At 36.2% G+C, this 13,584-nt stretch overlaps 1 protein-coding gene across 1 annotated transcript in view; it reads left to right on the top strand.

The window, feature by feature from the left end:
• CNTLN (centlein) overlaps positions 1-13,584 on the top strand; it is a 181,599-nt gene that overhangs the window by 51,221 nt on the left and 116,794 nt on the right. Inside the window, exons 8-9 of the mRNA XM_072359615.1 lie at positions 3,785-3,947; positions 8,919-9,107. Of these exons, the coding sequence (XP_072215716.1) occupies positions 3,785-3,947; positions 8,919-9,107 (352 nt within the window). The remainder of the gene's footprint in view (positions 1-3,784; positions 3,948-8,918; positions 9,108-13,584) is intronic.

Consider the following 13,584-nt stretch of genomic DNA (forward strand, 5'->3'; position numbering starts at 1 on the left):
TTTTAAATTACTCTTGGTCTCTTTTATATCTTGTTTCCCAGAAAGTCATCCCTTGTTCATCCATGCAAGCCTCCTGCCACCTTTGTTTGACTTCCAGCTTTTTGGAATGGAACACTGCTGAGTCTTGAGATATAATCCTTGAAAGCTGATTAAGTTCCTGATCTCTTCTTCTTTTCAGGCCTGTATTATTTTGAATTCTTCCAGGCAGGTCTCTTAAAAAAAAACTTCAAGTCTGTTCTCTTAAAATCAAGGATTATGGGTCTAGGTTTGTTCCTTTCTTTCTCCCCCTGGGATCTTGGACTCCATCATCTCGTGATTGCTTCAGACAGGACTGACTGACCTTTGTATTCCTGACCAGCTCTTCCTTTTTAAGTTCCAGTAAAGTGTGTCCCCATATCAACCTGTTAATTACATATGCCAAGAAATTACTGATGCTTTCCATAAACCTCCTTGGTGGCTTGTGCTTTCCTGTGTTGTCCCTGCAGCACCTGCTGGAGTCTGTCAAGTCCCCTGTGAAGACCATAGCTGTGAACGTGAATTTTCTTCCGGCTTTCTGAAGAGGGCTTTGTTTTTGCTCCTGATTGTAAGAGATTTTTCTTTTCACAGAATCACAGAATTATCAAGGTTGGAAAAGACCTAGAAGATCATCTAGTCCAACCATCACCAATACTTCCCAGCTAAATCATATTCCACATCCAAACGTTTCTTGAACACTTCCATGGTCGGTGACTCTACCACCTCCCTGGGCAGTGCATTCCAGTGCCTGACTACCCTTTCCGAGAAGTAATACTTCCTAATGTCCATCCTGATCCCTCACTACGGAATGTCTGCATGCTAACGGACACTTTTGGGCTTGCTACCTGAGCCCTGCTGTCTCCTCCGAGACTTATTCTGTGGCTTGTTCCTGCTACCCCCTTGCTTCCCAAGGCTGGCCGTGCTGCTGCAGCTCTCCTCCCCTCCGCTTTTGCCTTGGACCATCAGAACATCTTGCAGCGGGACTGCTGCTGGATCCTGGTGGTAACTATCTCTGCTTTATGCAATTCTTGCGTCTTTCTGTCTTTTCTACTTCCCCCCTTCTCTTCCCCATCACCCTAAGTCATCCATCCTTCCCTACCTTCCTGATTAAGGTTTGTAGTAAACTGGTTGGACCAATGTTTGAATCACTGTTTCTTAATCTCAAGCCAAGTATACATATATCAAAGATCCTCCTCTCCTTCCTGCAAAACACTGATCAGGAAGGATCAGCAGGCAGTCACTATATCAGACACATTGGTCTTTCATACTAATCCTAACCATGAGTTCTCACTTGGCTTATGGGCTTATTTGCCCACTGCAGAGCTCTACTCTACCCATTTACTTTTAGATAATGGGCAACTTGTCATTCCAGCCTGGTAGTATCCAGTTATGTAAGTTACCTTATTTGACTGCGCAGTCCCAGTGAGATAGCAGACAAATCTCTAATTCCTCCTGTTCTCAGAATCACACAGAATCACAGAATCACAGAATGACCCGGGTTGGAAGGGACCTCAAGGATCATGTAGTTCCAACCCCCCTGCCTAGCAGGGCCACCAAACATACGCCTTTACTAGATCAGGTTGCCCAGAGCCCTGTCCAACCTGGTCTTGAACACCCCCAAGGACGGGGCATCCACAACCTCCCTGGGCAGCCTGTTCCAGGACCTAACCACTCTCCTAGTAAAGAACTTCCCCCTAACATCCAACCTAAATCTTCCCTCTTTTAACTTAAAACCATTTCCCCTAGTCCTGCTATTATCAGCCCTTTCGAAGAGTTTGCTCCCCTCCTGGGAGTAAGTTCCCTTCAGGTATTGAAAGGCTGCAATGAGGTCACCCCACAACCTTCTCTTCTCCAGGCTGAACAAACCCAACTCCCTCAGCCTGTCCTCATAGGGGAGGTGCTCCAGCCCCCTGATCATCTTTGTGGCCCTCCTCTGGACCCTTTCCAAAATCTCCATATCTTTCATGAGTACAGGCTATAGTACAGCAGCTTTAGATGGGCACACAGTGGTGCTCATTTTCCAGGAAGACACTAAAAGCCTCCCTCATACTGATCTCCATTTAACGCTATTATTTTATTTTTTTAGCTGCATATGCTTAAGGTAATACCCTTTGAGCGTATAAGCCTTGTTCATCACAAGATCTCTCCTGTCCACATCACTCAGCACCTCTTTGCTTACTGGTATGGACTGTGGAACTCTCATTTGATAGTGTTTCATTGTTTCTGCCTTTCTACTTCAAAGTTATCAAAAACTAACTAGCCAATTATCTAAGGTATTTCATTGTGTGTATTTATTTGTATTGCACCATGGGTGCTAAATATTTCTTGTTTAGGCTGTACATTGTTTTCCCTTTTCTGTGTAAGCGTGGAATAGTATTAGGGATAGTATTCCTGTTGTCAGTTTACACTGTAACAATATACCTCATTCACCAAGCAGGGTCATATGGTTGTAATGTATGATTACAAATTAAATACAGTAGTTGTGTATTTTTGTGTTTTGAAAATTTTCCAGATTGCAACTGTTCCCATTTGTGGAACCTTTTGCTCAGAGAAAACAAAAGCACAGAAAGCAAACAGACAATACAAACAAGTTAGAATAGGTGTCTAAAAGTGGAAAATTCAGTTTGATTCTTTGTAATGTGGAGTAAGGGTCTGTGAGTGAGTTCTATTTAAAAGTTCTTGATATTAGTGCAAGCAAAGTGCCTGTGCTCTAACTCTGCTACAGTCCTTGGAGGGCTGCAAGGTTTAACTTCCTCTTCCCATCCACTCCTTTTAGGACATGACTCAAAGCTTGATCAAGTCAACAGAAAGATTCCCATTGACCTTGATAACATTTTTTTGGGCCAGCCATTAAAGAACACATAATACTGTACAGTCCTATGTGACAGGCACAGGTAGCTGCATTGATATTTGCATGCAAATTAAAGAGCATTAATACAGCAGAGTGGTCTGTCAGCCACTAATATTTCCAACTGTATGAAAGTATTCAACATTTTTGCATTTTTTCCCCTTCCACAACAAAATGAAGATCTGATTGGAGAACCTATGTGAAGTTAACAGCATCTCTGTTGTAACTGCAGTGCAAAATGTTGCTTTCTCTAGTTTATGCTCACCATCTTGGAGATGATACCGAAGTATTCGGTTGGAAACCTAACATAGAAGATGTGACAAATGTTAATATCTGTCTCTGTTTCAGTGATTGTGCTTATGAACAGAATCAAATTAGTGTGTATGTAATACATATTGCAGTTGTACTTCCGTTTTGTTCCAGAGTCCTTACTGCATTTCTACCATGGCTCTTTTAGAGATGCTACTGTATATCTCATTGAAAACAGTAAGACTTAAATACTGTAAAGTAAACATGTCTGTAAGTGTTCTCTTATATTTCTTTGTTAACAGATTCTTTTGGTGTTTTACGGTCCATGTGATTTACAAATGTTTTACATTTTGGCACTTAACAGCTAAAGAGTTAACTAAATATTGACTAGAAAGTGTTGATGCAATAATGAAAATCTATTACTGAGTAGTTAGAGCCTTAGAAGGAAACTGAAATACATTTCCTTTTGAAAATTAATTGTGTTGTGGATATTTTACAGAAGTATGTGATAAATATTTTATCTGTAACTTCTGTTGTTTATAAGGAAATTGGCAGAAAAATAAATGAAAATAAGGAGCTTGTTATCTACAATAAAAGTATTTGAACACAGTTGTTTAAGAGAGACTATTATTGTCCTTTTCTTAATTTCTCTTTATTGCTTGCTTTGCACAGGAAGGAGTTACAGGAGCTGCAGAATCTTTACAAACAAAACACTGCACATATGGAACAGCAGGCTCAACTGATACAGCAGCTTCAGACTCTTAACACTGACACACAAAAAGTACTTAAGGAACAAGAAGATGTGCATACAACTGAAACAATATCATATCAGAAAGTATGTTTTATGATCACAAGGTTCATGTTACTCTATCTGTATGATATAAATAGTATAGTAAGGAATCAAAGCACGTTGTAGTGGTGTATCCTTTGGAACTCAGGATCTTTGTTTACCAAAATATGGTTGTCAGTGTAACAGGTTTCTTGGCCGAATTACATTCCAGAAGCTATGGTCTCTTCCTTATATTGAATTAATGATTTACTTATATCTGAACAGATATAGAAAAAGTGAGAAGCACATCAGCTTCTCTATATAACTTTTCAGTTATCTAGGTTTTTGTCTTCTCTCCTAATGGTTTCACTTAGGGCTTTAAAACAGTCTCAAGAGTTAAATTTACTCTGCATAATAACAGTTTTGCCCGTACAGCTTATTTCAGTTGAGGAAAGAGTTTATCCTTTCCTGTGAAAAATATTTTGCTAGTGTAAGTTACATTTGTGTGGAAAATTGATTGGTATACTGGCATTGCTATAGGCCAAGCCTCTTCTAACCTAGGCTTAGCTCACATTTAATATGCCTGGAAAAAATCTTTCTTTTTTAAAAAAATAAAAATATGCCACTAGAAAGTAAGCTCCTTAAATCAGAGCATAATAGATCTCCTAATTTGTTCATCAAATTAATTCAAGAGAAATTTGGAACGGAAAAGTTTTTCCTTTACCATGACATCCTGTGATATACTTCTGACTAGTAAACTTTATAAAATATCAAACTATAATTTCTTCAAAGGAACATGCAGTTCTCAAGCGGTAAGATCTTCTAAAATCACAAAAGGCTTTTGGAAGACTCAACATCTATAAAAATGATACAAATGCCTGTTTTTAAATTGAATGAGAAAGGCAAATGGTTGTGGACAAATATGTGTTCTGTTTGTTTTCTCTGTGTTATTAATATGCTGGCTGCAACAGCTAGATAAGGATGTGTTAGTTACTCCATAGACGTTCACAAAGGAATATTTTCTAACTGTTCCAAATGGCATTGAGCCTATCAGCGGGTACACCCTATGATATATTGTCCCTTACAGCAAGATCAATGACCTCTCTGTTAATGGTCAGATAGGCAGTATATGCTATAGCTGAGGCAGTGTGCCTGGCTGACATACTCCAGGTTCATCCTAACAGTCTGCCATTTAGGAACAGCTGCTCTTTGAACTGATGTCGATGTGTAGTATCAAGCAATAGAATGAGTAAGGAAAGTATCTTTCTGTTTAACCGAGATCAAGGTCATGAACTTGTGCTGGATTATGCATAAATCCACTGAGGACTACAATTCTCTTCAAGTCAAGCTATAGTGGGCAACATATACACATGAAGATCTGTAATCTGTTTTATCAAGTTGTGTTGACTTGATGTACAGATACCTTTTCTTTTTATTAAAATTTATTTTAATACAGACTTTAAGGGTGCCACAGTCACTCTTTTCTACAATAATTCTTTTATGTTATAACATCTATGGAAACAAATTGGTATCTATTTCGTATTACAGCTATAGTTCTCATTCTCAAGGATAGATAATATTTTTCTAAAATGCATAGCATCTGTTTTAGTGGTCCCACGTACTCTGGGGACTTCATTCCTGTGCTGGATTTAATGAGACTCAATAGATTTGTCCTCACTGACAATTTCAAGGTGGAGATACTTCAATCAATACTAAGGATAATAAGACAAGAAGAGATTCTGAACTCCTTAGCTAGCTTATCACAATTTTCTGGAATTTACAATTTAGGGCCTTTCTTTGTATAATGCTGTACTTTCTCTTGATCTTGTACAGCCCTACGGTTCTTAGTTAATTGTGCTGACTAAAAATCTCTTTGTGGAAAGCCCTTTTAGTGAAATGGAAATATTATTTGTCATTAAATAGGAAATAATGATTAGCACACTGAAATTTAGTTTCTAAAACAACAAATAGGGAATATTGTGGTTTTGGTAGAGTAGGTATGTATAATGAAGAAAAGCATTGCTCAGTAGTACATCTTTGGGATAACTAGAAAACACTAAGATCTTTCAGTTGTGAGGCATCACAAAAATTTGCATCAAGTGCACTGAAGTTAGATAAAACGAATATAGCAGCAGATGCATTTTCAGATATCGTAGTTAATTTTGTGCTTGCAGTTGACTTTCCCAGTCCATTTTATGCTGTTTGTCTGCTCAAATAGTTTGCTTTCCCTTAAGTCTAAGAAACTGCTATCAGAACATTAAAGTTACTGGCTTTGCTAGCTTAAGGTTAAATTTCACTTCTAAGTTTTTCAGGACTGCAAGAACATTTAAGCAAAGTTAAAAATCACATGTATGTACTTATTTTTATTCAAGTAGCATTGAATCCACAAAATAAAACCTAAAACCAAAACCATACATGAATATTAGTGATAACAGATTGATCCACAAGTTGGAATAAAATGCATTTGTTCTCTCACACAGGATAAGAGCTGAGAGAAACTTAACTGTCAGGTCAAATGTACTGAAGGTTGCATCAGTGATAAGTGAACGATTGTCCTGGTAGTTGACTTTGTTGGTGAAAACTCCAAGGAATCTCATATCTTTATTAGTGATTATATTGCATTTTAGTTCAGTCTATGATACTGTTTTCTGTTGTTGGGGGTTTGTTAATTAGGTTCTATTTATTTACTCCATGCTAAGCTCTACTACTATTGTTCCTATACTATCAAGTGGATTTTATGATCAGATACTTTTAACCTGTTAAAAGTGAAGAAATTCTGTATAGATCTGTCATGGTGATGCTTAAACTCTGCGCTCATAGATAAATATTCTTAATATTTGAAAAATCTATTTATTTTTATTTGATTTTGAAATTTCCTGATGTTGAACACTTTCTGTTTAGTCTTACTCCTATAAGCTAGTGCATTGATGTTATTTGAAAAAATGCATGTAACACAGTATGAAGAGTTTTATACTTCAAATGTCTGTGTTTTGATATTGTTGTGTTCAAAGCAGGGAAGGTTGGAAAAGTTTATGCAAGTAAAAAGATATACTGTTTGTCTTGTCCTGGTGCATATTTACTACTAAAATTATGCATTAGCTACATTAGAGGATGTGTCTGCCAGATAAAAAAAAGCATATTTTTCATGTTCTCCATTCATCTTACTAGAATGCTACCTTTCAGATACTATAATTATGACCACTTCAGTGTTGCTAGTCATAAAACCAACAAATTGTCATTTCAGTATGATCTACCTAATGTGCTTATATAGCTATAGCTGGAAGTAACTGTGTCTTGATGTTCCATACATTTGGAAAGACATCATCTAAAAATGCATGTTGGTGAATGAATGTTCCTGTGAAATACTGTTTTCCACAATCAATTGCCTAATCTTGAACTTCATTTTCCAGAGATTATGAAACTGTCTTAAATATATATGAAAAATTCAGTAGGCATAGAAATTTCAATGTGAATTTCCATTTTTTTAAGGCTGAATAGTCAGTGTATCAGTGTATCTGGACATAGAACTAATTTTGCCTAGGAGACACGATTTCTAATCTGTTTTGGGAATAGGCAAGATGTAATTGCTTTGTCTTTTGGGAGTCATTAGGAGTAGAAGATGATAGGAAGGAGGAAAGGAATGAGGTTCATTGTTTCCAAATCTCCTACAGAGCGATAGGTAGACAGTTTCCAAATCTAATAGATTCTTTTTCCAAAGGCTTTAAATTCTATGCAATGTAAGCTGACAACAAATTGTATCATTTAAGTAAAGGTAACAAGAGAGAGACCAAAATGAAGAGTAAAGTAATGTTTTTAGAAGTAAAACAACTGCCAATAAAAAATATTGATAGCCTCTGTGTTTCTGATTTTAATATTTAATTAGTTTCTTTTGGGTGGAATGGCAGAAATTGGCCTTCCAAACTGCTAGGTGCAGAAGTGCATACCTTGCACAGATTATTTTATGGTAGAATAAATAAAGTGAAATTGTTTATTTGGAGAAAAAAAGCATTCAAAGAAATGGAGAACTGCAATGAAAAAAGCAAGGAGTGTATGTTTGGGTAGTAAGCATACATACTTTCCTTCAGTATCCAAACTGCTTTTTATTCAGCTACAGGTTTATTTTTCAAGTTGTTTTGTTTTGTTTTGTTTCTTTAATAAAAGTGTGATTTTGTTTTTAAGGCCTCATATCTTTATATTAAAAACAGGAAAGTGGAGGGGTGGAATATTTGTTTTCTTATGGAATAAGTTGCTCTTGTAAGCTATATGAGACATAGTACTTGTTATTACCTAGGTGTAGTTCTCGAATTTATTAGTACATATGGAATTTCCTATAAAGTAACTTCAGAATATTTGCAGTATTCTGGTTTCATCAAGAACTGTTGAACAACCACAGGAATAAAACTTTCTAATGGCATTTTTGGATTTTATAGCTTGTATGAAAAAATTCTCCCAGAATAATTATTTAAGCAACTATTTTTCAGTTCATACGAAATGCTCTGGGCATTATTGGATTCAATATATTGCTATCTAGCAGATACTAAAAGTGTATATGTACATTTTTAAAATATTTAAATATTCTAGGCAACACAAGGATATTATTTGTATTCTCAATCCTTTAATGTCATTCCCAGGAAAGATGCTTTGTTTTTTTCCCAGCTTCCATTGAGTGCCATTAAGCGATATTTTTCCTACCTATATTTTACATAACATATTAAAATAAATAAGTATATAAATAAATCTTGATTTTTAGGTATCTATTTTTGTTGCTAAATGCCATTAAAAAGCACTTGAAACTGGTGATATTCGGATGTAATTTTATATACCTGGAAAATCGTTTGAAACTTAGATTTTGTTGTAATCACTGCTTTCCAGTGTTTAGTGCATTCTATGATGCAGGTGGACATGAAATAAGAAATGATTGTCCAAAGAGAAGGTGATCTTTGCATCCACGTTACTTAAATTATACTCCCTCTCCTCCTGTTCTCATGCATTAACATTTCTGCCTTCACTGATGTTATTTTTCCCCCCCTCTTACAGCTTTATAATGAATTGACTTTGTGTTTTGAAACTTTAAAAACAAATGAAATTCAGCTGCAGCAAAGGTGTGCCTCTCTTCAGGATCAGTTACTTGGAAAAGATCAGAAGATCTGTCAGTTACAGGAACAACTTCAGCAGGCTCACGATGCTTTAAATACATTACATCAGAATTCTTCTAGTGGCTTACAGGTGAGACCATTTCTGGAATAGCGCAGGTTATTTCTTCTTGTTGTAATTAAGCTTCTGGACAAAACAGTTTTATAGGAAATTGCAGAGGGTTTTTTTGTTTGTTTTTTAAGGAAAAAATGAGTTATTCTGCCTCTGCAGTAATGTGATTTTTCTGCTTTTGCTAAGAGGGTATTTTGCAAGTAAATTGTATCTGCCCTAGGAAGAAACCTGAGTAATAGTGTCTGTGTTCAACTCTTATTTTTATGCTCTAATGAAGCCACAAAATACACCAAAAATAAAAATAAAAAACAAAAACTTTTATTCCTGTTTAAAAAAAAAAAAAAAAAGAAAGAAAGGAAGAAATTTTTGCATTTTCTCTGTGAAAATAAAATGTATGGGTTTTCATTTGTTGTGTTGTTCCTGACTGTGGAGATAAACTTTAGATTATAAAAAAAGTATTATGGTAGAAAGAAAGATTTGTTTAAAAATCTCTAAGGGTTAGTGTACCATTTGGATCTATTTTAATAAATCTTTCCCTCATATGCTTCCAGCTTTGTAATTTGCTAGATTTTACACTTGTACTTGACATTTTCCAAAGGCCATATTATGACTTAAAAAGTCTTTCTGTAGGCAGCACTCCTGAGACCGCACCTTCAGTAACCTATTCGGTTTTGTCCCCCTCGTTATTAGAAAGATGTTGAGTTGCAATGATGTGGTCTGAGAAGAGCACTGAAGCATAACGAGAGTTATGGGGAGCAGCTGATGGGTTGGGATTGTTCAGTCTGGAGGAGGATGAGAGTTCATCACTGTAAAGAGAGCCAGAGAGGAGGTTGCAGTAAGGGGGGTGTTCATCACTTTATTCAGGTGACTAGTGATAGGGTGTGAGAAAATGGCCCCAGATTGCACCAGGAAAGGTTTAAGTGAGACATTGGGAAGTTTCAGTTTTGGAACTAGTTGCCCGGGTAAGTGGTAGATACCATCCCTGGAAGTTATCAATAGACATGTGAACATAGCACTTATGGACCTGATTTAATAATGGATTTGGCAGTGCTAGCCAGATGGTTGGACTTCATGATCTTGAAGATATTTTCCAACCTAAATGATTCTGAGCCTCTATGATTCTGTGCAAAGCTTTGATATTGAATCACAATGATATTGAATTTCTTTTGCTTGATTTCTTCCTTTTTAATTATTATTATTTTTTTAATGAAATATATTTACATATTTTGTATTTACTAGTGTTTTGGGGAGAGCAGGGAAACTAATGAAGATGGTATGTTTGTTAAATGCAAAACTTAGCTTGGATAAGTAATGTGGATCTGTAACCAAGGACTGTATTCATGAACACAAAAGAGCTTAGATTATAAAAAAGCATACTGTTTAATTCTTAAAAGTTTATGTTAGTAACAATCTGCTATAAAGCAAAAGAGTATGATATCTTCCCTGGATTTGGTCTTAATGGTCATTCTAGGGTTATTATTCTAATTGTATCCAAAGTATCAGTTATTCAAAATTCCTTATCTTAAGATACATAACCTCTTTTTTATAAGATTTTAAACTTCCTCTTTAATTAGTTGATGATTTTGTTTTACCAATGATAAAATAGATAAAGTGGAATTCTTACTTGTGTTCACATTTTTGATACATCCTTAACCTTTTTTCTTTTAAAGTTCTTTGGTAGATGTTTTCTTGAAACTTTATAACTGATCTGAAGAAGGTTTTGGAGTTTGTCATTTGTCTGACTTGCATATTGACTCAAAGTTAATTACACAATCATACTGTGTCCCATGTGGATCTGGTGTAAATCTTTGGCATTAGCTTTAGTCTGTGTTATCTTGAATGGCTTAATAATATTAGCAATAAAATTTGCTAATTGCAGAAGATCTTGTTTACTTCTTTAAAGAACTTCAGGAAATATCTGAGTAATAAAGAGTATTCTGCAGGCTAATAGCAGCCTACAGTCATCAGCTTTACTTTATATTTCATTTCCTTTAGATGTTTTAAATGAGTCAAATCTAGTGTGCGTTGTTACTGTAAGCTTTTTGATCTAGTCTCTGCCTGCTTGTGGTGGCATCTGAACTAGTTAACTAGTGTGGACTGTGTAAATTAGAATCCAGATGTGGAGCATTCCTAACTAACTTAGTGGTGAATATGGATTGTTTTTTGCTTGTCTTTCTCTTGGCTCTGTTTTCACTCTGTAAGTGAAACTCTTCGCCCTGTAAGTCACTCTGTTTTCATTTGCATCATGCATCAGCATTTAGACTCTGGCACGCTCCTTAGTCCCAACATGTTTGAAACAGTGTACTTGTCATTACTATTTAGAGAAACTGCACCAAAAATTTGCTCCTGTAAACAAATGTAGCTTCAGTCTTTCCATCTGCAGAAACAGTTGAGCATTTATGTGATATGTCACAAGCTCGGTCAGATACTTACCAATGGTAACAAAAGGAGATGCTTTTGAATCATTTGAATTGGAAGGGTTCGCTAAAGAGCATCTTGTCCAGTCCACCCTGCTGTGGGCAGCATTACCATCCCCAAGACCAGATTCCTTCATTCAACCTGGACTTGATCACCTCCAGGGATAGAGCATTCACAGCTTCTCTGGGCAACCTATTCCAGTGCCTCATTACCTCTGTAGTGAAAAATTTCTCCTTATATCTAATCTAAACCTCTCCCTCTTAGCTTAAAACTCTTTCTTTTTGTCCTACCACTACCAAACTGTGTAAAAAGTTTCTCCCCATCTTTCTTATAAGCTCCCCTTAACAAATGGAGGACAGAGAGGCAGAGAAGTTTCAATCCCAACTACTTCAGCATTTCTTTGTAGAAGAGGTGCTCTGGCTCTTTCTTTTTTTAGTATATTGTAGATCAATCCAGGCTGAGATGGAACAAATGATCAGTGTTACAAAAGCCACATCTTGCCTGGCATACTTAGTATTGCAACATGAATATTTTGAGGATTAATTTTCTATTTCTTCCTACTGATGCAGTATATCAAGAGGATAATATCCTGTTTGAAGCATGTTGCTGTAAATTTTGTTTTCTAAGTACTGAAATTGATCACAAAGATCATAAAGTGCAGTTTTTTAATCAACCAACAAGTATTACAGAGTATTGCCAGTAGATAAGAGAGGTGATTTTTGCCTTGTGCTCAGCCTTAGTGAGGCCACGCTTGCAGTGCTGTGTCCTGTTCTGGCCCCCCAGTGTATGAGAGACCTCGACAGACCAGAAATATTCAATGGCTACCAAGATGAAAATGGAACCAGAGCACTTCTCCTCTGAGGAGAGGCTGAGGGAACTGGGACTGTTTAGAAGAAGAGGCTCAGGGGGCATCTCATCAATGTATAAATACATGAAGAGAGGGAGTAGAGAAGATGGATCCAGGCTAGTTTCAGTGGTGCCTGGTGCTAGGAGAAGAGTCAGTGGGCACAAACTGCAGCATAAGATTTTCTAACTTGAGCATCAGGAAGCACTTCTTAACTGCGTGTGCAGTACAGCTGTCTCATGTTGCCCAGAGAGACTGGATTTTTATTCCTCTGTGATTTCTGTGGACATGGTTCTGGCCAACCTGCTGAGGATGGCTCTGCTGGATCAAGGATTGGACCTGGTGACTAAGATTTATGAATGTTTGTACTCATTTAAGTCGCAAACTATCAGTTCCTTGGAGATTAGCCTTATGATATGTGAAGATTTATAATAATGGAAAAAGACTGCAACTTGAAAAGTTAAATTTGGTTCATATTTAAATATTTTTTCAGTATTTGTGCTACATAACTATAAATAAATGTTAAGAAATGTGTCTTCTTCAATGTAGCAAGTTCTTTTTATTTTGGCTACATTTCTATAAGAATTCTTATGCAGTAGCTTACAGCTAAGCACTTTTTAAGTAGTATAAAAGTGTCTCTGATTCTTTGTCATGGAACAGAATTATAGAATGTCTTAGGTTGGAGGAGACTGTAAAGATAGTCTATTTCCAAACCCTGTCCATAATCAAAGAAGTAATAGAAATTTTGTTAGTTTAGAAACTTTTTTTTTTTTTTTTTTAATATCAATGTCTTATGAAACCATACTCAAAATGTCTTGTATATATGTGTTTTAAACAAATTAGAGGGCAGAAAATACAGATCTTTGCTGAAATCATACTATTCTTTTCAGAGAAACCTTTTGTATTTGAACTGCATCACTCTGGAGTAATAAAGAGGCATACAAAGGTTTCTGTCCTCAGAAAAGCTGTGTGGAGTTATAGTTGTCTAATAAAGTCTGTGAAGTCATTGTTGCTACTGGGATCACAGTATACTAGCATTGATCACCATAAACTGCAATTTCAGTTACAGTTGGGTGTGTTTTACTATGACAATTTGGGACTCCACCTGCGATGTTGTAGGTCTGCCAGGATGCAGACATGTATCATCTATAAAACAAGGAATAGTGGCTTTGTTCAGCTTTTGAAATGATTTTCTTTTAAAAGGAAAGAAATACAGTGTGCTTTAGGAAGGTTCTT

The sequence above is a fragment of the Excalfactoria chinensis genome, chromosome Z (assembly GCF_039878825.1).
Source record: "Excalfactoria chinensis isolate bCotChi1 chromosome Z, bCotChi1.hap2, whole genome shotgun sequence".
Lineage (NCBI taxonomy): Eukaryota > Metazoa > Chordata > Aves > Galliformes > Phasianidae > Excalfactoria > Excalfactoria chinensis.